This window comes from Netta rufina (assembly GCF_964035555.1).
Source record: "Netta rufina genome assembly, chromosome: 22".
Taxonomy (NCBI): domain Eukaryota; kingdom Metazoa; phylum Chordata; class Aves; order Anseriformes; family Anatidae; genus Netta; species Netta rufina.
In genome coordinates this window covers 1522562-1543935 of record NC_140146.1, presented here as the reverse complement: position 1 = coordinate 1543935, position 21374 = coordinate 1522562, and the positions used below count along the sequence as shown (strand labels likewise).

At 57.9% G+C, this 21374-nt stretch overlaps 2 protein-coding genes across 6 annotated transcripts in view; both read right to left on the bottom strand.

Annotated features, from left to right (window-relative positions):
- Window positions 1–302: 302 nt before the first annotated feature.
- RAP1GAP (RAP1 GTPase activating protein) lies at window positions 303–6153 on the bottom strand. Its single transcript, XM_084300392.1, has 19 exons — window positions 6109–6153; window positions 5989–6027; window positions 5696–5881; window positions 4858–4952; window positions 4700–4778; window positions 4551–4604; window positions 4376–4459; window positions 4178–4278; window positions 3947–4076; window positions 3237–3464; window positions 3066–3152; window positions 2549–2686; window positions 2047–2115; window positions 1863–1972; window positions 1716–1790; window positions 803–914; window positions 619–706; window positions 458–531; window positions 303–377 (listed from the first exon to the last, which is right to left on the bottom strand). Exons 1-19 carry the CDS (start codon window positions 6145–6147, stop codon window positions 369–371), a joined length of 1797 nt encoding a protein of 598 aa, XP_084156518.1. The 5' UTR covers window positions 6148–6153; the 3' UTR covers window positions 303–368.
- A 2980-nt stretch (window positions 6154–9133) lies between these two features.
- The window catches only part of USP48 (ubiquitin specific peptidase 48), a 32622-nt gene continuing 20381 nt past the window's right edge, over window positions 9134–21374 (bottom strand). For 3 of the 5 annotated variants that reach the window (XM_084300038.1, XM_084300039.1, XM_084300040.1), the window contains exons 16-27: window positions 20200–20324; window positions 19928–20050; window positions 17891–17952; window positions 17211–17321; window positions 16395–16525; window positions 16031–16137; window positions 13380–13484; window positions 12399–12554; window positions 12051–12176; window positions 11567–11615; window positions 11257–11283; window positions 9134–11134 (exon numbers count right to left, since the gene is read on the bottom strand). In XM_084300038.1, the coding sequence (XP_084156164.1) occupies window positions 11112–11134; window positions 11257–11283; window positions 11567–11615; window positions 12051–12176; window positions 12399–12554; window positions 13380–13484; window positions 16031–16137; window positions 16395–16525; window positions 17211–17321; window positions 17891–17952; window positions 19928–20050; window positions 20200–20324 (1145 nt within the window). In that variant the 3' untranslated portion in view covers window positions 9134–11111. The remainder of the gene's footprint in view (window positions 11135–11256; window positions 11284–11566; window positions 11616–12050; window positions 12177–12398; window positions 12555–13379; window positions 13485–16030; window positions 16138–16394; window positions 16526–17210; window positions 17322–17890; window positions 17953–19927; window positions 20051–20199; window positions 20325–21374) is intronic. The other 2 variants (XM_084300042.1, XM_084300041.1) reach the window with 2 other exon arrangements.

Here is a 21374-nt window from a genome sequence, read left to right as displayed (position 1 = left end):
GGTGGGGGGGGGGGGGACGGACACGGGGGGGGCGGCGATGCTGTGTCTGGCCCCACTCTGCATTTTGGGGGGGGGTCCCACGTTGCGTTGTGCGTTCACACCGGCTGGGGGAGGCCCTTGGTGGCCCATCCCAGCGCCCGTCACCCCCAAAAGAGGCATTTGGGGTGACAGAGATTGTCTGGAGGGGGGGCGGGGGGGACACCCCACGGGGGGGCCCCGATCCCGCACCGGGGACGATGGCTTCGGCTCCTGGCACACGAGCGATGGGGGCGGGGGGGGCGAAGCGGCGGGCGGCACGGCGGGGGTGGGACACGGCGGGGACCCTCCTCCGGCGGTGGCCCCCCAGGGTTTGGGAGGGGTGGGCACGGCTACGAGCCCTGCGCGAGGGACATCAGGGGGGGCGCCCGCATCGGGGTGCGCTGGGGGAGGTTAAAGGGGGGGGGGGGCACAGCCTCACCGGGGTCGGGGGGGGCCGCTCCAGCTGGATTTTGATCTCGGGGCAGGGGGGCTCGGCGGGGCGGCGGGCGCTGCCTGCGGGGAACCGGGGCGCGGTGGGGGGGGCTGTGAGCACCCATGGGTGCCCCCCCTCTCCCCCCAGACGCCCCGGGGCTGGGCTACCTGGGGGGGTGCCGAGGGGCTCCTCCGGCCAGGGGGGGTCGGCGAAGGCGTCACACTGGCGGGGCGTCCCCGAGGGCGAGCGGCTGTCCTGCGGGCACAGGGTGGGTGACGGGGTGCTGCCCCCCCCAAACACCCAGCACCCACCAACACCCCCCCCTTTAGGCCCCCCCTGGCCCCCCCGTACCCTGCCCGGCTCGGCCTCGGGGTGCTCGTCCGGCTCCTCGGCCACGCTGCCGAAGCTGCTGGCGCTGGAGGACGAGCGGGAGAAGTCCCGCGGAGGCTCCGGCCTCTCCGCCCTGCCAAGGGACACACCTGGCCCCCTGTCACCCTGTCCCCAGGCCACCCCACCCCGGTGTCACCCCATCCCCGGGCCACCCTGTCCACACACTGTCACCACACCACCCTGTCCCCATGCCGCCCCATCCCTGGGCCACCCAAGCGCCACGCTGTCCCCACCCCACCACATCCCCAACCTTGTCCTCGTGCCACCCCGTCCCCGTGACATCCAGTCCCCGTGCCACCCCATCCGTGTGCCACCTTGTCCCCGTGCTGCCACATCCCTGTGCCACCGGCTGCTGCTGTGACCCTGTCCCCGTGCCACCCCCCCACTGCTGTCCTGCCCCGTGCTGCCCCATCACACCGTCCCCGTGCCCTGTCCTGGTGCCACGCTGGTGCCACCCCATCCATGTGCATCCATGACCCTGTGTCCCTATGTTCCTGTGTCCCCATGTCCCTGTAACCCTGTGTCCCCATAACTGTGTCCCCATGTTCCCATGTCACTCTGTCTCCATGTCCCCACATCCACATATCCCCATGTCTCTGTGTCCCCATGTCCTAATGTCTCCATGCACCTGTATCCCCACGTCCCAGTATCCCCGTGTCCCCATATTTCCATGTCCCCATGTCCCTGTGTCCCCATGTCCCAACATCTCCATGTCCATGTGTCCCTGTGTCCCCGTGTCCCTGTGTCCCCATGTCCCCGTGTCCCCATGTCCCGTGTCCCTGTGTCCCCATGTCCCAACATCTCCATGTCCATGTGTCCCCTGTCCCCATGTCCCGTGTCCCCGTGTCCCCTCTCCCGGTGCCCCGCGCGGGACCTGTCCGGGTGCCGGCGGCTCTCGGGGGAGCTGTGCGCGGAGCCGGCGCCGTCGGTGTTGGCGGCGGGGCCGTCCCTAAGGGACAGCGGCGGGCGGTGAGGGGACACCGGGGCCGGGGGCAGCCCCGCGCCCGGTGTCGGCTCGCACCTGCCGGGCGGCGCCTCCTGGATGCTCTCGATGCCGATGGCGCTGGAGCGGCGGGAGCCGAGCGGGCCGGGCCGCCGCCGGGACGGGCTCTTCCCGGGCACCAGCAGCGCCTGCGGGAGCGCGGTCAGCGGCGGGGGCGGTACCGGGGGGGGGGGTCCCGGTGGTCCCGGTGCCGGGCACCCACCTCTTCCACCGAGCCCAGCCCGATGGCGCTGCCGCGGCGTCCCCGGCGACTCCCGGGCACCAGCAGCGACTGCGGGCGGCACCGCGTCACGGGGCGCCGGGAGGGGCGGGGCTACCGGGAGGGGCGGGGCTACCGGGGAGATACCGGGAGGGGCGGGGCCACCCGAGGGGCGTGGTCAGGCTGGCGGAGGGGCGGGGTTTACGCGGCAGCACCGGGTGAGGGCGTGGTCACGGCCTGCTTGGGGGCGGGGCTTGGGGTGGGGGCGGGGCCACGCGCGTGGAGCAAAGGGCGGCTCCGCGCTGGGGAGGGCGGGGCAAACGGAGGGGGCGTGGCCGGGGGCGTGGCCATCGCGCAGCCCGACCCCGGGGCGCCGTCGGGGGGCGGCGGCGGCGGCGGCCGGTGGGGGGGGGGGGGCAGCGGGGGGGGCCCCGTGTCGGGCCGAGCCCCGCCGTGCCCGCTGCCCCCCCGCCGGTGCTGCTCCCCCCTCCCCCCCGCCCCCCACCTTGAAGGACTCGAAGAAGCCGGGGGCGGCGGAGCCGTTGTCGGGGCGCTCGTCGTCGGGGCCCAGCCCCAGCATGGCCTGGCTGCGGCCCTGCAGCTCCTCGTGCAGCGTCTCCAGCAGCGCCGCCCGCGTCCGCTCCTGCGCACCCACCCGCACGCTGCCCTGGGTGCCCCCCCAGCACCCACGGGTGCCCCCCGCTGCAAGCCCGGCACCCACACCTGCACCGCTGGGATGCTGCGTGCAGCACCCCCATGCACAGCACCCGGATGCGGTGGACTTGCCGGCACGGCCCCCCCGTGTGAAACAACCCCGTGCACGGCACCCACATGCACGGCCCTGCTGCACCCCCATGCACAGCACCCGGTGCATGCAGCACCCCATGTGCAGCACCCTCCCACGCAGCACCCCCGTGCCAACAGCCCCACGCGCAGCACCCACAGGCTTGGTCCTGCTGCTGGACCAGCATCCCCAGCACCCACACACAGCGCCCCCATTTAGGCCCCCTCCCGGAACCTACCTCCAGCTTGGCGAACTTCTCGGCCTTGTAGCAGGCGTACTCGGCGTTGATCAGCTTGGTGAGCAGGAACTCCTGGAACTCGGGGCCCTGTCGGGGCGAGGGGTGGCCCCGGGTGAGTGCCGGCCGTGGGATCCCCCCACCCACCCTGGAGCAGCACCCATGGGTGCTCACCTTCCTGAAGATGGCGGGGTCGGGCAGAGGCGGGCCGAAGAAGGGCACGTCGTCACGGGCAGTGACCGAGACCTTGTAGAGGGTGCCCTGGGGGCCGCCCTGCTCCAGCTGCACCACCACGAAGGCGTGCAGGAAGTTGGAGGCGATCATGTCGGGCACGAAAGGGGTGTTCTCGTCCTGGAAGACGATGGCCACGATGTCGTTGCCGATGTGGCGCTTCCGCTGCAGCTGTGGGGATACGGGGACATGACGGGGGTGTGAGCAGGGGTTGGGCAGTGCCACCCCCTGCGCCCCCATGGACACCCCAAAAGACCCCAGGGGTGCCCCCGCCAACCCCTGCGCCTCCTGGATGCTCCCCCGGTGCTTAGGGATGCCTCAGGAACCCTTGCACCCAATGGACACCCCCAAACACCTACGGGTGCCCTGGCAGCTCCTGCACCCCAAAGATGACTTCCCAGCATCTGAAGGTCCCCCTGGAGTGGATGCACCCCACAGATGCCTCACAAGCACCCAGGGGTGCTCCAGGAGCCCCTGAACCCCATAGAAACCCCACAAGCACCCAGGGGTGCACCACCAGCTCTTGTGCCTCCCAGATAGTCCCCCAGCACTCAGGGGTGCCCTAGGAGCCCATGCACCCCACATACACCCTCAAACACCCACAATCAGCTTGCACCCCAAAAACATCCCCCCAGCACCCATGGGTGCCCCACCTGCTGGGCATCACCCTCGGTGTAGGGCAGCTTGGTGGAGACGTGGAACATGATCTCCTTGTCGCGGAAGTGGCAGTACACCGACTCGCTGCCCGTCTGCCCATGCGTCACGTCCAGCCCCCCCCGAAACCTGCACGGGGCAGGGGGGGGAGATGCTGAGGACTGGGGGGACGAAGGGGGACAGGGACAAGGACATGGGGGTGCCCCCCCCCCCAGCACCCCATCACGCACCCCTTGAAGTCGCGCAGCTGCACCCGCTGGCCCAGGACATCGAGGAACTCGGCGAAGGCCGGGCTCTCCTCCGTGGTGCCGAAGAGCTCCTCCTCGGAGGTCTGCAGTGGGGCAGCCATGGGTGCCCCCCCCAGCATCCCCCCTCCCACCAACCCCCCACACTCCCCTGGTCCCCCCTTCCCCCCCCCAGCCCCCTACCTGCCCCAGCTTTTGGTAGATGACGCCAAATTTGAAGTGGTTGCTGAGCACGTGCTCATCAAAGGCAAGGATGAGGCGGGACGCCTGCGAGGCCAGGAGGTGCTGGTTGGGGGCGGTGCACCCCGGGGTGCCCCCACCCATGGGTGCTCCCCCCCCACCCATGCACCCCGCTCACCTTGGGGTAGAGCACAGGGTAGAAGCGATCCACGTTGACGTCCTCGCACACCAGCTGCGGGAGGGAGGGGCGGTGCGGCGGGTGCCCCTGGCTGGGGGGGGGGGCACCCATGGGTGCTGCTGGAGAATGGGGGGGGGAGGTGCACCCACCTTGGCCATCTGCACCACGTTGGGGAACTCGGCCAGGCAGGAGATGGGCACCACATCGTGCAGGGTGCGGGTGCGGGTGCTGCGGGGTGAGGTGGGGGGGTCAAGGTGGTCGCCCACACCCCAGCCAGCACCCATGGGCCCCCTGGCACCCAGCTCACCGCAGCAGCAGGTGGAGGTGCTCCTGCTCGTCATACTTAAGGGAGAAGACGAGGTGGCCCAGCGCTGGGTCCAGGGAGTAGTAGTTGAAGTGCTCCTGCGAGGAGGGGCCGAGCACCCATGAGGGCACCAAGGGGCGCTCGTGTCCCACACCGTGAGGCACCCGTGTCTGGCGGTACCCACGGGGCACCCGCACAGCCAAGCGTCCATGCCCATGGGATGCCCTTGTCCATGGGTACCTCTGCCTGGAGGCACCCGTTCCTACAGGGCACCCATGCCCGTGGAGCACCCATGCCCGCTGGGCACCCATCCTCATGAACACCCACACCTATGGGGCACCCCCACCCATGGGACACTCATATCCATGGGCACACACGCAACAGGACACCCATCTCCAGCCATCCCTGTGCTCACGAGCACCGATACCCATGAGCACCCGTGATGATGGGGCACCCATGCCTGAAGCACCCATGCTCAGGGCCACCCATCCCACAGACATGGGTGGCTCCCTATGCCTGTGGCACCCCTCCTTCTAGGGTCCCCATGCCCACAGACACCCATGCCATGGGGCATCCACACCTCAGAACACCCAATGCACGGGGCCCCCACGTTCCTGAGCACCCCTACGCACAGGCACCCATCCTTATGGGCTCCTCATCCACGTGCACACCCATACCCACGGAGAACCCCATCCTTGAGCACCCACACCCACGGACACCCATGTCCATGGGCATCTGTACCCACATGCACCCATGGTTATGGGGCCTCCATGCCCATGCACACCCATGGAGACCCCACACACTGCTGACACCCTCCCCACCAGCACCCTTGGGTGCTCACCTTGCCGAGGAAGTGCTTGCGGTAGATCTTGGCTGTGTGGTTGCCCTCCAGCCTGGCCCGGGTGCCAGGTGCTGGGGTCAGGGGGGGCTCGGGTGCCCCGCTCAGCTGGTGGTTGGTGCCCTCGATCCAGTAGCCCCCGAATTGCGGCAGCAGGATGAGGGGGAACGGCCCCTCCCGGCCCAGCACCTGCACCCACAGCCGAGGTGGGTGCCCCAGCCCCCCCCCCCCCAGCCCCCCCCAGCTGCTCACCCACCCCTGGCACCCTCCCTGGGGGGGGGGAACAGCCACGCTACCTCGTGCACGCTGGGATAGGGGATGTAATCCTCTTCTGTCTGCAAGACAATGGGGAGGGGGATGAAGGGCATGCTGGCACCTATGGGTGCTGCTCGGGCACCCACCCCAGCGATGCCTACCTTGAGTGGGGGGGGCGCGGCGTGGCGCTGCTGGGCCATCCTGCTGCCCTGCGGGAGGCAGGGGCCGTGGGTGCCCCACACCCCTTCCCGGGGGTGGGGATGGGCACCCTTGGGTGCCCCCCCCGTGCCTCCCCCGTCACAGCAGGGGAGCACCTGCGGGGCCTTACCTCGGGGTGGGGTGGCCGAGGGAGTGGCGGCGCCCGCTGGGGACACGTCTAGGTGGCCCGGGGGGGTCCGGGGGGGCCCATGGCACTTCCTGGGGGAGAGGAGCGGGGGAGGGTGGGAGGCCGGGAGCTGCCTCCGCCGCACGGACCCAGGAGGAGGGTGGGCGAGGGAGGGGTGCTGCAGCGGGGAGGGCTGGCCAGGAGCCTGGGGGGCACCGCTTCGCCCCCCCCCCACACACCCCCGGAGCCCCCCGCCGCAGCCCCTGCCCGCTCGGCTGGCGGCGTTACCCCTGAAGCCTACTGATGGCAGCAAGCCAAGCGCCGGCCGCCGGGAGCCGGAGGGACTGGAGCGGCCGGGGCCGGGTGGGGACACGGGGGGTGCGTGGCCGCTGGGACCCCCCCGAACCGTCCCCCCCCCCCCAGTGCCCCCCTCCCCTAAGGGCGCCCTCTGCGGACGGGTGGCGGCGCGGCGCGGGGCAGCACCACGGACAGCGCCGGGGACCGCGGGGACGGCGACAGCGCGACACGGGCATCGTGCGGGGGCGACCCGGGGCAGAAACGGGACCCGGGGCAGAACGGGACCCGCGGCAAACGCCACCGGGCCCCGTGCGAGCGGCCCCGCGTGCAAACGCCACCCCGGTGCAAGCGCAACCCGGTGCAAACGCCACCGGGCCCCGTGCAAACGCGCCCCTGGTGCAAACGCCACAATGTGACCCGGCCCCGTGCAACCGCGGCCCGCGTGCCGGCATCGCCCCGGTTCGTGCACACCTGCCCCGGCCCCGTGCAAGCACGCCCCCCGCCCCCCGCCCCCCGCCCCGTCCTCGTGTCCCCCCCGCCAGCACCCGAGGGGGGGCAGCCCCGCGGTGGGGGCACGGTGGGGGCAGATCGCAGGGACGCGGATGGGGGGGGCGCAGATTGCGGGGCCGGAATGGGCCCGGAAAGGTGGTGGTGGGGGGGGGGGCAGATGCCGGGGGTGAAGGGGGGGCAGATTCGGGGAGGGGGCAGATTTTGCGGTGGACGTGGGGGGCAGGGCGGGGAGGGGGCAATTGGGGGAATACATTATGGGGGGGTTGGAGGGCGCACGGAGCCTGATGCCACCCCCCGGCCCCCCCCCGGGCCTGCCCGCCCGCCGGGGTCCCTCTGCCCAGGCCCGGAGCATCTCCCCCCCCCGCTGCCGGTACCGGCTGAAGGTCACGGACGCACGGGCCCGCCCCGGCCCCCCCCGTCCCTCAGCCTCCCCCCGGTGTCCCCGAGGCCGGCGCAGCACCGGAGGGGGGACCCCGGCATGGCGGGGGGGGGGGGGACCCGGAGGGACCCCAGCGGCGGAGCCCCGCGGCGCGGCGCTTACCGGGGGGGCGGCGGGGCCGGGAGCGGAGCGGAGCCGGGGTCGGTACCGGAGCGGAGCGGAGCCGGTACCGGAGCGGAGCGGAGCGGGGCCCCGCTGCTCGCTGCCGCCGCGCCGCGTCACGTGCGGCGGGGCGGGGCGGGCCCGCACCGGGGGCGGCCGGCACCGAGAACCGGCACCGGAACCGGCACCGGGACCGGCACCGCCACCGGGACCCGACCCCGGCACCGGGAACCGAGCAAACGGCACCGGAGCCCGTTGGCAGCTCCAGGAAGCGGCGCTGCGAACCGGGATCTGGCACCGGCAACCGGGATCTGGCACCGGGAACCGGGCAGGGCAGCGCCCCCAGGACGGGGATCCTCCACCCCCCCTCGCCCCCCTCCATTACCGCTGCCAGCACCGGGCCCCCCCCCCTCCCTCCTGCATCCCTGGCACCCGGGTCCCCCCCAGCTTCCCCCTGCACCCATCGCTGGTGCCCCCGCTCCACGACCCAGGGAAGCTCCTAAAGCCCCCGCCCCGGTCCCCGGGGAGCTCTTTCCTTCCTGCTGCCCCTCACCGGTACCCAGGTGTCCCCCAACCATCACCAGCATCCCCCCATCCTCCCCAGCCATGTACTGGTGGGGCCCCCTGCATCCCTCCCTGGTACTCAGCGTACCACCACAAAGCCAGCCCTGAGCACCCAGAGTACCCCCATCTGTCCATCTGTCTGTCCGTCTGTCCCTCCCTGGCACCCAGAGCTCTCCCCCCTCATCCATCCTCCCACCCATCCCTGGTACCCAGAGAAGCTCCATCCATCCATTCATCCATCCATCCATCCATCCATCCATCCATCCATCCATCCATCCATCCATCCATCCATCCATCCATCCATCCATCCATCCATCCACCCATCCATCCCTCCCCCCACCCAAACACCCCAGACCTTCCCCACCAGCCCCCAGCTGAGCTCCCCAGAACCCCTCCAGGGCCAGGGCTGCCCCCCCAGCACCCACCTCCCCACTGGGGCTGTGGGATGGGCTCGGTGACTTGGGATGCTCGAGGAACGGCTGGCACGGGTTCCCCGCCGCTGGGTGCCAGGAGCCATGGGCTGGCACCGAGCCACAGCCCTGGGGAGTGCTCCTGGGGCCCTGTGCCAGTGCGGGGATGAGGGGGACGTGACCCGCCAGCACGGGGATGGGGGCACCGAAGTGTTGGGCCCTGCAGCTGCGTGGGCACCGGCTCCCCGACAGAAACACCTCTGTGCTGCAGCACGAGGCAGCGCCAGTCATTGCTGCTTCCGCCAAGGGCCCACTGCCAAGCACCACAGGGCACAGCCAAGGCGCTGGGAGCCATCGAGGCTTCGCTCGGGGAAAACGTGCCCCTTTGCCAGCGCCTGCACTATTCCCACGCTGGCGCAATCCTGCTCACGCCTCTCCATGGGTATCTTGAGCTCAGAGCATCTGCACCTCTGCCTGAGGGGTGCACGGCCCAGAGACAGCCCCCAGCCCTCGCTGCGGCATTAAAACATGAGCGGACAGACGTGTATGCGCTTTAATAAGGCTTCCACAGCTCAAATGACAACTTTAGTCCAATATGTTTGCAAATACAGACAAAACAGTAAATGTGCCTTCAATCACATCTTGTACCTGTTTCCACCACCTGGCTCTAAGAAACAGCGATGCTGAGGTACAGGAGTACCCTGCTGCTGGGAACACCGCTACAGCCCAGCTCGCTGCTTCCAGCCGAGTTTAGAGACTTAGTTTTGCAACGTTATAAGCTCAAGGAAGAGACTCTCATAACATAAAAAAAAATTAACAGCAGGTTGAAAAAAAATACGGAATTTCCAAGGAGTATGTACACAAGCGAGTGCTTCAGTCTGGGAAGAATTAAAACCTGCCCGTTTTCAGAGTGGAGCCGCTTTGGGCATTGGCAAGCGTGACCGAGGGCGTGCTGAATTCTTGCTGACGTCTTTACCTTGGGAAAGATCACACCGCTTTGCCGCGCCGCTCCCCCATGCGAGTCCAGCCCCAACTTATACCAAAAAAATCACTTCGGGGCAGCTCTGCAGTCCCAGTGCCAGCTGCTTTGCCAACTCGCCATCCAGCCCCTCTGCTGCTGGGCACAAAGGGACAGGGAGGAGGATGCAGTGTGAAGACCTAGCGCTTGGCACAGGGCAGCTGTAATTCTTCAGATAGAAGGTACATTTATAAAAGAACAGGCTACCATGGTTGCTGGGAAGGGACACGCTCCGCCACTGCTCCCTGAAGCCCAAACCCTGCCATCCACCTGCAAAGCTCCTCCAGTCCTGTAAGAACTAAAGCTGCCAATGCAGCAACCCAGCCCTCCGCATCCACATCAAGCGCCAGTGCACGAACTGGGGTTGTGGAAACAAGTTAAAACTCTGAGGAGAACAGGAAATGTCTAACTTTATTATGGAGATACCTTGACAGTGCCCTTTTTTTTTTTTTTTTCTATTTTTTTTTGTCTGGAAGTGGTATGCTATTTCCTGCTATGAATACGCAATCAGGAGAGGGAGAGATCCTTTCTGGGAGCTACAGGAGATGTAAAAAAAAAATCATTAGTGCATTCCTGAAAACGAGGAGAACAGAGGGAAAACCTCTCCACATGGGAAACACACCACCCACGCGCAGCCCCTTTGCCAGCTCTGGCTCAGGTGCTCTAGATTCAAAGCTCCCCCAGTGATCGGCAGAGCGCTCTTGGCAGTAACGTACTGGAGAAAGATGTTATCAAAAGTCATTAAAATATCCCACATTTCTAAAAACACAGTTCACAGAGAAAGACCATGTGATTATTAAAGACCATCATGTTTGGAAGTGAAACTGCAGAAGGCGAGTGGCTGAGCAAGGGAAGCCCTGCGGGGACAGCAGGGAGGCAGCTCCCTGTTCCCTCTGCACCCCTGGGCTCCAAGTCGCTGATGGAAGGCTTTCGTAGGCAGACCACAGCTTACACTTTGGGTAAATATATGAAGTTTTGAAAGAGATAGACATTCCTCACAATTAACAATTTCTTTACTTCCATGCTGTACGGAAAGAATAATAGTGGATCAAAGACAGGATTATCTGTAAGCAGGTTATGCCTAAAGAGTTACTGGAGAACAGATCGAGATGTTTTTGATCTACTGAATTACAACTCCTTTTTGGACAGACGAAGGTGGTATGGGATCTGCATCAGGGAATATACGAGAATGCCACCATCTCCCTTGCTAGAAACGTCTGCCTGTAAACATGATAACACTGTTACTGCTGCTAAACTCTCCAACCTTACTGTTGCTTTATTAAATATAAAATTGGGAACGTTCTTTTGAAGTCAGGATGTCCTTCAGTGCAATCTGCTTTGACATAAGGCATTTTGGGGGCAGTCATTTCAGAATGTGTTTCTGCCTTCTGGAAGAGTCAAGAGTTCTGTCCTGTATCCACCTTGTCTTTTAATGCCCTACCGTGTCAAAATCCTCTTCCCTTCTGGTTGCTCCTTTGCTGCCAGCACTTATAAAACCATCAGTGTCCAAGTAAACCAGTCCCTGAGGAGCAAGAAGACAACCACCGAAAGATTACGAAGCTTGCGAGGTGGAGCTGAACTTTGCGTGGGCTTAAAATGAAAGGGGGAGAAGAAAAAAAAAAAAAGGAAAAAAAAGACTCTCACCTTTAAATCCTTCTTCAGGCATACAAACTGGGGATGGAAAGAAAGAGGCATCATGTTAGAAGTCTCCTGACAGTCATTTTCTAAAAGGATCTTTTGTCTGATCAGCAGCATACTGCAGCGCTCAGCTGTATCTTCAGTTGACAGTTACAGGAAAGCTTCAACATCTCTATTTTCCTCTCATGTTTCTACTGTTTCAGCCCTAAGCCAACACAGCCCTATATGGCCACCACCATTCCTGCCAGTAGCGCAGCAGCATTCAGCTTCCCCAAATCCCTCATCTACTCCAGCAGTGCCTGGGGGTCCCCCTCACCTTGCATAACGTCGTCCATCGCTGCGTAATCTGCAATTGGTTCATCAGCCTGGAAAACAGAACAGACGAGGGGTTATCGAGCACCTCGCTGGATGTTAGCAGTGTTATCAGCTGTACAGGTCAGTCCTGCTCTGGAGAGGAACGGGGAACTGTTGTCAGAACACCTTCTGGCATGGACTGGGGATAAGAGGGCAGAACTGCTGTAATTTTGCTCTCCTTTGGGCTGGTGCTCAGAGTTTTGCAGTATAGGCCATCTAAGAAGTGTTCTTTAAAGAAAAAAAAAAAAAAAGACTTTTCCTTCCCCAAGAAGGGCAGGAGCTCCAGGAAGAGCTAGTTAAATTAAGCTGATGGCCAGCCACAGGTGGGCATGTCCAGGGCGTGGCAGTTTTCATGTGCACCATAATGTGTTTGTCTTTGTACAAAATTTTGTTCAATTCTCTGCTTTACTCGACTTCCTTTAGCAGCCACCTCACTCCCACATTACCTTTAATAAAATGACAGACTCGGGGATGACTCCCAGGCTGCCAAGCGTTGCGGTGTCATCACTTAGTATCTTCCCGTCGATCGACAAATTCTGGTCGAAGGGAGCAACTGAAAATGCATGCATGATCTGTGCCAACACAATGAGACACGCTGATTTTGTGCAGAGGAAAAACATACCGCTGAACTACGCAAAAATACCGCGTTTAGAAGACAAACACATGCCTTTTGATGCCACTTGGGATTTTATACTCATTTCCCTCTCCATCTCCTCCCAGCTGTACTCTCTTGACTATTCATTTCATGTTTCCTTATTCATGAACAAACACTCCTTGGACCAAAAACGCCTTACCTGTATTTTCAGCTCTTTCAGCGTCTGATTAGCAGAAACAAGCAGTGCTTTTTCCCCTCGGACTTTTCGGTGCCGGGTGCTCCGCCTGATGCCTTGCTTTTGGTAAGTGATGTAGTTCTGGTGCGAGATCTTCTGGCGCTTTGCACCACCATTGGTCTGGAAACAAGTCAGAAATCAGGAGCCCAGCTCTGGCCTTTGTGGAAAATACAACCTCCCCTTCCCCCAGACTGCATTTCAGGCAGGTCAGTCATGCGAGGGAAAGCACGAAGCACTGAAACGCCCCTTGGAAAGTGAATGACGCATGCAAGTATCACCAAGAGGTCGAGAGGACCAAAAGGACTTGCCTTGAAACTTTGTCCCTGCTCCTAACACCAGCACAGTGCTTACTGTCAGCCAAGTGTACGAGTCACTGTCAGTATTTGACGCAGCAGTGACCCCTGCTCTCCAAAAAGGGAGCAAGGAAGAACTTGACGTGTCAGGAAGATGTACACTAGTGCATTCACATCAGGGGATGAGTACTGCTGCTTTTCCCAGGAGACACGACTTCCCAGTGCTGGCCCTTGTTTGGGATTTGGTATTAGGAGTAAGAGTATTTAAGGTAGCCTGAACACCGAGTGACCAACATTTGGGAGCAGGCAGATCTCTAACAAAGATATCTAACTTACAAAGCACTGATTGGGAACGAGCCCTGGAGAATGCTTCCATGCTGCGACCGTGAAGCACACTGGCAAGGAAGCTAGAGGAAAGCCAGCACTGCTCCTACAGCTAGGTTTAAAACCAAAGAGCATGGGTGCAAAACTGGCCTTGGTAATGCAAAGTCAGACAAAATGTGCAGTATGACCATGACAGTAACACAATTTAAGACACAGTTGCCTTCTCTTTTGCCTGCTAGATGTAAACAGAGGAAAAGAACTGTTCCATCATGCTGACTCAAGAGGTTGGTGCAAAACTGAGGAACCTTGCTGTATTTTTGATCTCTACCTGGTTAAAATCTGGGTCTTGCTCCCCCTCTGGTTTGTTTTCCTCCCTTTCCTCTTCAGCTTCTGAGCTGCTCACGTTCAGCTCTGGAGCAGCGTCCTTCATTACCTGAAGTCATAAAAATCATTCTGCGTAACTAACCCAGACTGTCACATCATGGCAAACAGCTTTCAGAGACTTCTAGGATGCCACCTTGATCAAATGAGCTGAGGTAAAGCAGAAAAAAAAAAACAGGGATCTGTTCCACATGCTCTGCAGACTTCCCCCCCCCAGCTGCATCAAACCATGGGGGACTCAGCTCAGGAGAACACACGCAGCTTGTCAAGCTTCTCTGCTGAATTGCAGGTGTTGGCTAAAAATCAAAACCCCACTGCGGGGACATCCTGCTTCCTGCGGCTCAAGACCTACCCTCCTCTCCAGGCAAAAGGAAAGTCTCCAGGGGCCTGGACTGATTTCTTTCCCATTAGCTGGCTGCTTCTCTGTTCGACTAAGTGTATTACGAAAGCCCTAACACAGAGAAAGGAATATTATCTGTAAATTATATACTTATCCATCCCTGCAGCAGACCGACAAGAGGCACTCACCGCCGTTATTTATGGGTCTGGAGTTCGTAAGTAAATGAAATCTAAATAATTTACACAAACATATACAGAACTGAACATCCTTTTTATTTATAAGTCACTCTACAGGAAGCGTGGATCCGCTGGGCGTGTACACACGTCTACACTTCGGCTGGGGCTGGGGTTTGCAAGGGAGCCCAGGAGGCTGGCGCACTCTCCATCCCGGATGCCTGAGAGCTCACTTCTCCATCAATGTATTTGCAATTAAAGATGCAATCACAGCTCCCAAGCATCCAGCGCCAACCACAGCGTCCCCAGAGCCCTCTGGATTCCAGCAGTGCCGCCCTTCGGAGAAGGCGCCGTCCACAACCTCCCTGCACCGATTTTATAGAGCCGTGACTTCCCTCCTGCAGCGTCAGCCCAAGGAGAAACTCAGGGGCTGCAGAGGAGGGATGAGCAGTGGCGAGGGGCTGGGAAAACACTCCCTGACTTTGTGAGGCAAAGCTGGCAGGAAGGAAGCAGCGGCTCTGAGCGCCGCCATTCGCAGTACTTGCTGGTGAGAGCCTGGTGCCCGCGCAGCTGACGTGCTGCTTGTGGGCACCGTCACCACTTCGCCTCTCGCTGGGGCTGCCCCGCTAATGAGGGATCTCGTGTGCCAGCTCTCGCCCCCTCTCACCGTCTCCAGCTGCTCGGCAAAGAATAGCTGCCTGTTTTCAGCAGCCCTACGTGTGAGCGTGGTCCTGTCCAGCACCAAGAGAAAAACTCCTCCTCTGCGCTAGTGCCAAGATACAGCCTTGGGATTCAGCCTCCAGACAGGCTGCAAACCTGCAGCAGGGGCTCAGGACCATGCTCTGTGCTCTATGTCTTACAGCTGAGGCAGAAACCTCCAGCACCCTGCAGTTCTCTAGGCTCCATCTCTTCCATTTAAAATAAGGCTGGGGGTGGGAAAAAAAAAAATCTCACTGATCTCACACTGCATATGTGGATGGAAGATTTTTACCTCCCTCCAGCTTTGATTCTACAAGGAAGGCCTGGAAGCCTTTGCCTTGATGCTCCTGAATTAAGTTGATCCGACCATGCTGAGCTTCGCAGACCTGTTGTGTGCCTGAGTGCAATCACTAGAGGATGGAGGAGCTGAAGGCACTTCGGGAAGCTGCTGGCAACCAGCTACTTATGCATCTAAGTGCTCTGAAACCCTTTAAGCACCAGTTCAGATTGGAATTACTGTGACATAGCTGCATTGCACTTTGCCCCATCCTGGAAGCTGTCGGGATGTTTTTATCAGATCTATGCTGCTGTGACTGTCTTGGGCTCAGCGGCCTCCTGTCATTAGCTGGATTTTGGCATCTTTACCTGAGCTTACCCACAAGCCTTGGTTTCCCTCTTAAAGCATAAAGCAAACCCTAAGAAAGGGAACTTACTGTATCCAGCTTTCAGATACCTGTAAAGCCACTTCCAGTCCAGTTCTGGACCTCACACTGATCCCATTAAGAAAGCAGTAAAGCCGACACAATTCACAACTTTGTAAGGGATCTTTAAAACCACATCTGTGTTCACTGCTATTTTATCAGCTTGAAGATTGAAGAGCTTATTTCTATCTAGGAACAAACGTCACTTTAGCAACCAAGAAAGGAAATGACAAATACTGGAGGGGGAGGAGAACAGGTAGAGCCTGATAGCACGATTATGAAGACAGAGATGGTTACGACACTGCCTAAAATAATCAGAATTGGCATACATAGAAATACCTGACAACACAAAGACCACCAAAAGGGTTTGGACTGGCAAAATGAAGCCTTGAGGAAGCCAAGTGTTCAGATCAACTGCATCCAGTGTTCCCATTTGCCATTTTTGCCAAAGCAATAGCTTTCATGAACCAGATCCAGGTGCTTTCTGCTCACTGAAAGCCTCCCTGCACTATACCACCATTCCCACCAGCAGGTTCCACCTTATAGGGACACAGCAGGCTGCGATAGCTGCCTCGTCACTGTGTTCAGATGGTTGTTTATTTAGCTGTTTGGGCTCTCAATTGGTGCAGTTTCTGTTAAATGAAATGGTGCCAGGAGGAGTGAGGACCAAGGGAGAGATCCGTACCTTTTTATTATCCACCACTTTATGGATGTAGATAGTTGCTTGGGTGTACTCACGCAAGTCCCGCTGCTGTTGGCATAACAGCCCTTCTCTGCATTCTGGACAGAGTTCTGGGGAGGCACAAAGGAAAATGCATTTAATTGCTTCAGCTCCTTGGAGACACTGAGTATACGCACCTGCCCAACGCCTCTCACTGCTAACCCAGAGTGGCTCACATAACAAGGGGCATCTGCCAAGCTCAGTGTTTACTGCGGCTGCCGCGGATCCCCTTAGATCTGACCCTTTATCCAAAAAGAGCCTTTTCCCAGGAAGTCAGCACCAATTAGCAACACAACAGAGCACAGACAGCAGTAAAAGATTCACTCACTGGGCTCAGAGGTGTAAAGTGCACTCTCAGGGTCTGCCCCAGCAGCTTCTGTTCGGGTAATTTTGATGACATGATCCACAACAAACAGTTTTTGAATCCTCTCCCACTCGCTGGGCCATATTAGAGCTATACTGTGCAAAGAAACAAGAACATGCTTTATGACATGGAAAAGCCAAGCCCCGAGCATGCAGTGAAAACAGTGTTGAGCTTCTGAACAGCCTCTCCTTTTCATTTTAGTCTGCAGGTGAAAGAAGGGCAACAAAACCAATACATAACCCCAGCTACATGAGAGGGCTTGTATGCCCAAGATAACAGGGAAGAGGAGTGTGTTATTAGTGACACTGTTATGCTCCAGTCATGCCCAGCACGCACAGCCAGAGGGAGGAAGGAGGAGGAGAGAAGTGGAAGATCTGCTACATTTTTAGTTCTGCATCACTGCAGAAGCAAGGCTATGGAGCATAAACTCCAGCCCAGCGTCCAGAGCTCCAGGGGTAAGTCTTGTGGAAAGCAAATCTTAAAGGAAGCTACATGTTTCTAATGCCCCAGTCAGATTCAGGGTAGTTTATTGTTAGGAACTAGCCAAGCTTAAGTAAGCTCTTTTTTCCTGAGACAGCATCCTTGGACAATTTGGGTCTTGACCTATATGAAGATTTATACTAAGGTAGGCCTGAGAAAGCATCTGTGTTAATTTTGTTCAAGGGACAGCATTTGCTCTTCGTGTTGCTGCAGCTCAGCAAGCCTCTGGGAATGCTCCTTGAGGCTCATGAAAGACAACAGCACCCGGCAAAGGCAGATGCATGAGTAAAAGAAACTCACAGTTTAGAGTCTTCTTTGGTCATGGAAGCATAGGTGAACATGAGGCCCCCATGGGGACAGAGAAGAGCGCTGTTTCCTACCGAGGACACAGGGCTGCATCGTGTTGGCCTCCTGCTCAGGCAAAGAAAAGGAACAGTAAGTGGTTTGTAAGCATGGTCAGGTTATTTCATGTGGAAAAAAAAAATCACAAGTCTGCAGGCAGCTGAGAAGAGGAAATCATAGGTGGGTATTTACAGAAGGCATTCCAGTGGAGAATATTAAACTACCACCATCAAGGCAATCAGATCTGCGTTCCTGTGCGCTGCAAAATTGCTCTCATACCTAGCGGAGATTTCCATCTCGTACCACCAGCAGCCCGTGGAAACGGGATTGAGTGGTGACCTTTGCCTAGGATACAGCTTCAGACAGATGAAAAAACTAATCAGGTTACTATCTAATCTGACCATCTGGTTAAGACACGGTAAACAAGGAAATTCAGTTTCTTACAATGTATTACAACTGCTATGAGCACACGGTCCAAGTCCCACAAAATCAGCTTCCTTGTTTCCGCAAAGGCAAAGCATAGGTAACTACACACACCAGGCAAATGCTGATTCAAAAGTGAAATTGCTATCTGCAGCACGCCCCCCCCCCAAAAAAAAAAAAAAAATTAAAAGCACCAAAAACCTCAAGGTGGTTACCTGACAAATTTCCTCCATTCTTCTACAAAGAACTGTGAAACAATATACAGCTCATCTGTCTCCTGAAAGACAAGAGAAAAAAACAATAAAACAAATCTTCTGTTAATTAATCCAACAATAGAGAGGCAATGACTGTTCAGCTTTTTCTGCAGCACTCATTCTTTTCAAGATCTCAGCGATTTTACCATGACAACTCCACCCGAGCGTACTGGGAAAGCCAAGTAAAATAATTTGAGATCAAGCACTAAGTACTTACATTACTAATCTCGTGTTTATTACAAAGTTAATTTAGCTTTAGATCCAATTACCTTTAATTCATAGCAGGAAACGGTCATTTTCCCTAGAGCAGCTATGGCTCTCTGGCAGTGTGTTTCTGTCACCGGGTACTCCTTCGTGTACTCAGGGTCTAGAGCAGACACATCTACATACTCCCACGGGGACAGGGTGAGAGACCACCCCATCCTGTCCTCCCTTTCCTCACTGAGCAAAATCTACGAGTGGTTGCTTTCAGCAATAGCATGCACATATTCAGAACCAGGGATGTGCACCCTCACAATGCAGCATTTTTGGGACAAACCATTTTTTTTTTTTTTTTTTTTTTAAACTTCCCCTAGTGATTTGCTATTACATAGTCTGCTGCTGGCAGCTCCCAGACAAGAAACCACGGAGATCCTAAGAGCTGAGTGACAAAATGATTTCTGTGCTCACCTGTCTGCTTTCCCCAATGCAGATTTAAGGGCTCACTCCCATCTTTCCGCAGGAAAACTCCTAATGTATGCATGTGTAGATATAATTTTGATGTCCCTTCATATTTCCTAGATTAAAACTGCTCCAATTTGGCGCTTTTTTTTCCTTTTTTTCCTGGACCTCAACTGTTATGGATCAAGAAACCTCACAAAAATTGTGAGCCCTGAATACTGCTGGTAGGACCTGACAGCTCTCCTTTGGAGACTCAGCAGAGCATTGCCCGTTTAGTCCCTCCTGCGTTCAGGAGCACAGATCCATGCTGATCTCAGTATTTATTCCTGGCCAGAGCTGCTGGTGGCCCCGAGAAGGGACCAGGAGCAGCAGGCTGCCCTCACACGTAGGAGCAACCGAGGCGGACACCTGCCAAAGCAGCTTGGCAGGATCTAAGAGTCAATCATTAATCAGCACTGTGAGACACCCAGGAGCCAAGGCATGGAGCCCGGCCAGCAGCTTGTGCCATTTCTCTCAAACTGACTCAAAGCCCTGACGTGCCAACAGCTCTTAAGAAGGTCCTGGACAGCCACACACCTGAACCGGAGAGAGGCCACTACAACAGGTCCTGTGTGACTGCTGCTCCTATTTGCATGGCTTCAGCATTTAGGGCAGCCCCCTGCACCCTCTGCCAGGCTTGAGACAGAAAAGAACACTGGAGAAGCTGGTGCACACGTGAATTTTGTCCTACCATCAGCAAAAGACCAGTGGGAAGGCAGACTAAGGGCAGTGGATAGTCCTCTCTCTCCACTGGCACGGCTGCACAGCGTAGGTACTTCTAGGGACGGATGTAACCACTGCAGAAATATTGTCCCTGCTTATCTAGCTGACTCCAGGCCAGCGACAGCTATATTGGCACATGAGCAATTCTCATGTATCTACAGCAGGGCTGTGTGCCAGCGCAGCTAATCGGGGGAAATCACACCTCGGCGCAGCGTACTTGTGAGCTCCACTGGCACAGGCAACCCTGGTGCAAGCATGGTCTCACTCAGACTGAGAGAATGATCATCAGCCAGTGTCTCTTGCAGTCAAAATAAAATTTCATAGGAGAGGGATAAAAACTTATAGAATTGCTACCCATCTGCCACCACTTGTCTGCAAAGAGATGGCACAGGCTGTGCAGGGCATGCCCTGCGAGCTTCCAGGCAGGCAGACGGGGCAGGCAGGATGGCTCAGCTGGGGATGCTGCTCCCAGGGATACAGCTCCCAAAAAGCAGATTTCAGGCAAAGCAGCAGGGAACGCCAGCTTCCACGTGACAGCCTTCCCCCCAGGCCCCACTAGCGTTCCCTTTCCCCTACCTGAGGCCAGCTGCCCAGGCAAGGCCTGCATTTATCATGAAACAGGTTCTGGAGGGAGGTCTTCTGCTCACTGGCCATCATCTTATGCAGAGCTTCATTTTCTTCTCCTTCACGCTCCAAAATCTGCATGAAACAGTTAGTTTGTGCTTCAGTTCCTTGTGGCTATTAAAAGGCGATATTGCTTTTCTCCACTGCATTAGGTAGTGAAAACCAGAAACATGACCACGTATCTACAGTCAACAAAAGGGTAATATTATTTGCTAGTCAAATACCTTGCACTGGGAACAGCACTCTTTGTTATTTGGGAATTCAGGGGCCTTTGGAAAATATTGCTTGAGTTTCTTCCAGGCTTCCTTCGAAACCACCCTCCTTTCGTTTTCAGATATGCACAGGTCACCTGCACAGAGAGAGCCAAGACAAAGACTTTGCTCTTGACGTGCTCAGCAATGTTTTGCAGCCCTAACTAGATTTAAGAGATTACAGGGTATAAATGTGGGGGAAGATATTCATGCACTTATCAGGCAACACCATGTCAGCAGAAAGACCACAACTAATACACAAAGTCACCTTCAACTTCCATATCGTTTCCTTGTTCAGACAGGCAAAAAAATAATATGACTTTAATTCACATAAATGTCCTTTAGGTCTCAGAGCCTGTGAACCAAGCAGCCGATCAAACACAAAGCAGGATGAGGCAGTGACAGATGCCAGGAGAAGGACAAGCCAGAGAGGGCACTAGGCTGATGTTTTCTGATCTTGGCTATCTGGAGCTATGATTTCATGGTGATTCCACTTTCTAAGGTGCAGACCAACACTGCGTCCCATGAAACAGGAGCCAACTGCTTTCCATGCCCATGAAAAACAAATTTACCACTGTATATAACCTCAGACTGCCTCACATGCTCTATTCAAGCACCTCGGAATCCTGAAAGGACATGTTCCCCCTGCACCTGAGAGCCACCCTTCCCAAAGCATGGTTGCACTCAGACGCCTCATTTCAGCTACACCTGTAGTGTGAGGAACTCACCAGGATGTTCAAACAGCCCAGGTTCACAATCAGCTGCAGAGACTCCTTGCAGTAACACCCACCACAAGAGAAAAAGGCAAATAGCTGAAGGGCACCTGCAGGGCTGGGAAGAATTTTGCTGCCCACAGCTGGGAGGGAGTAACTGGGGGGCAAGGACAGCAAGCAAGATTTACCAGCCAGCACCCAGACTCCTCGCCTCATTTATCCAGGCGACTGATGCTCAAGGAACAATAAAGGATGGTTTAGGGCAAGGGATCTCTGCTTGTCGTTTTAGCGACAGCAGTACCAGAGAGGTTACACTAACGCATCTGGGCACCACATTTACGCGTGACCAGGCGTGCTCCAGCAGCCGAGCCAGGCTTGGGAAAACCCGAGAGCACAACGGCTCGGGGATCTGACGGCCGGCCGCCCGCATGGTGG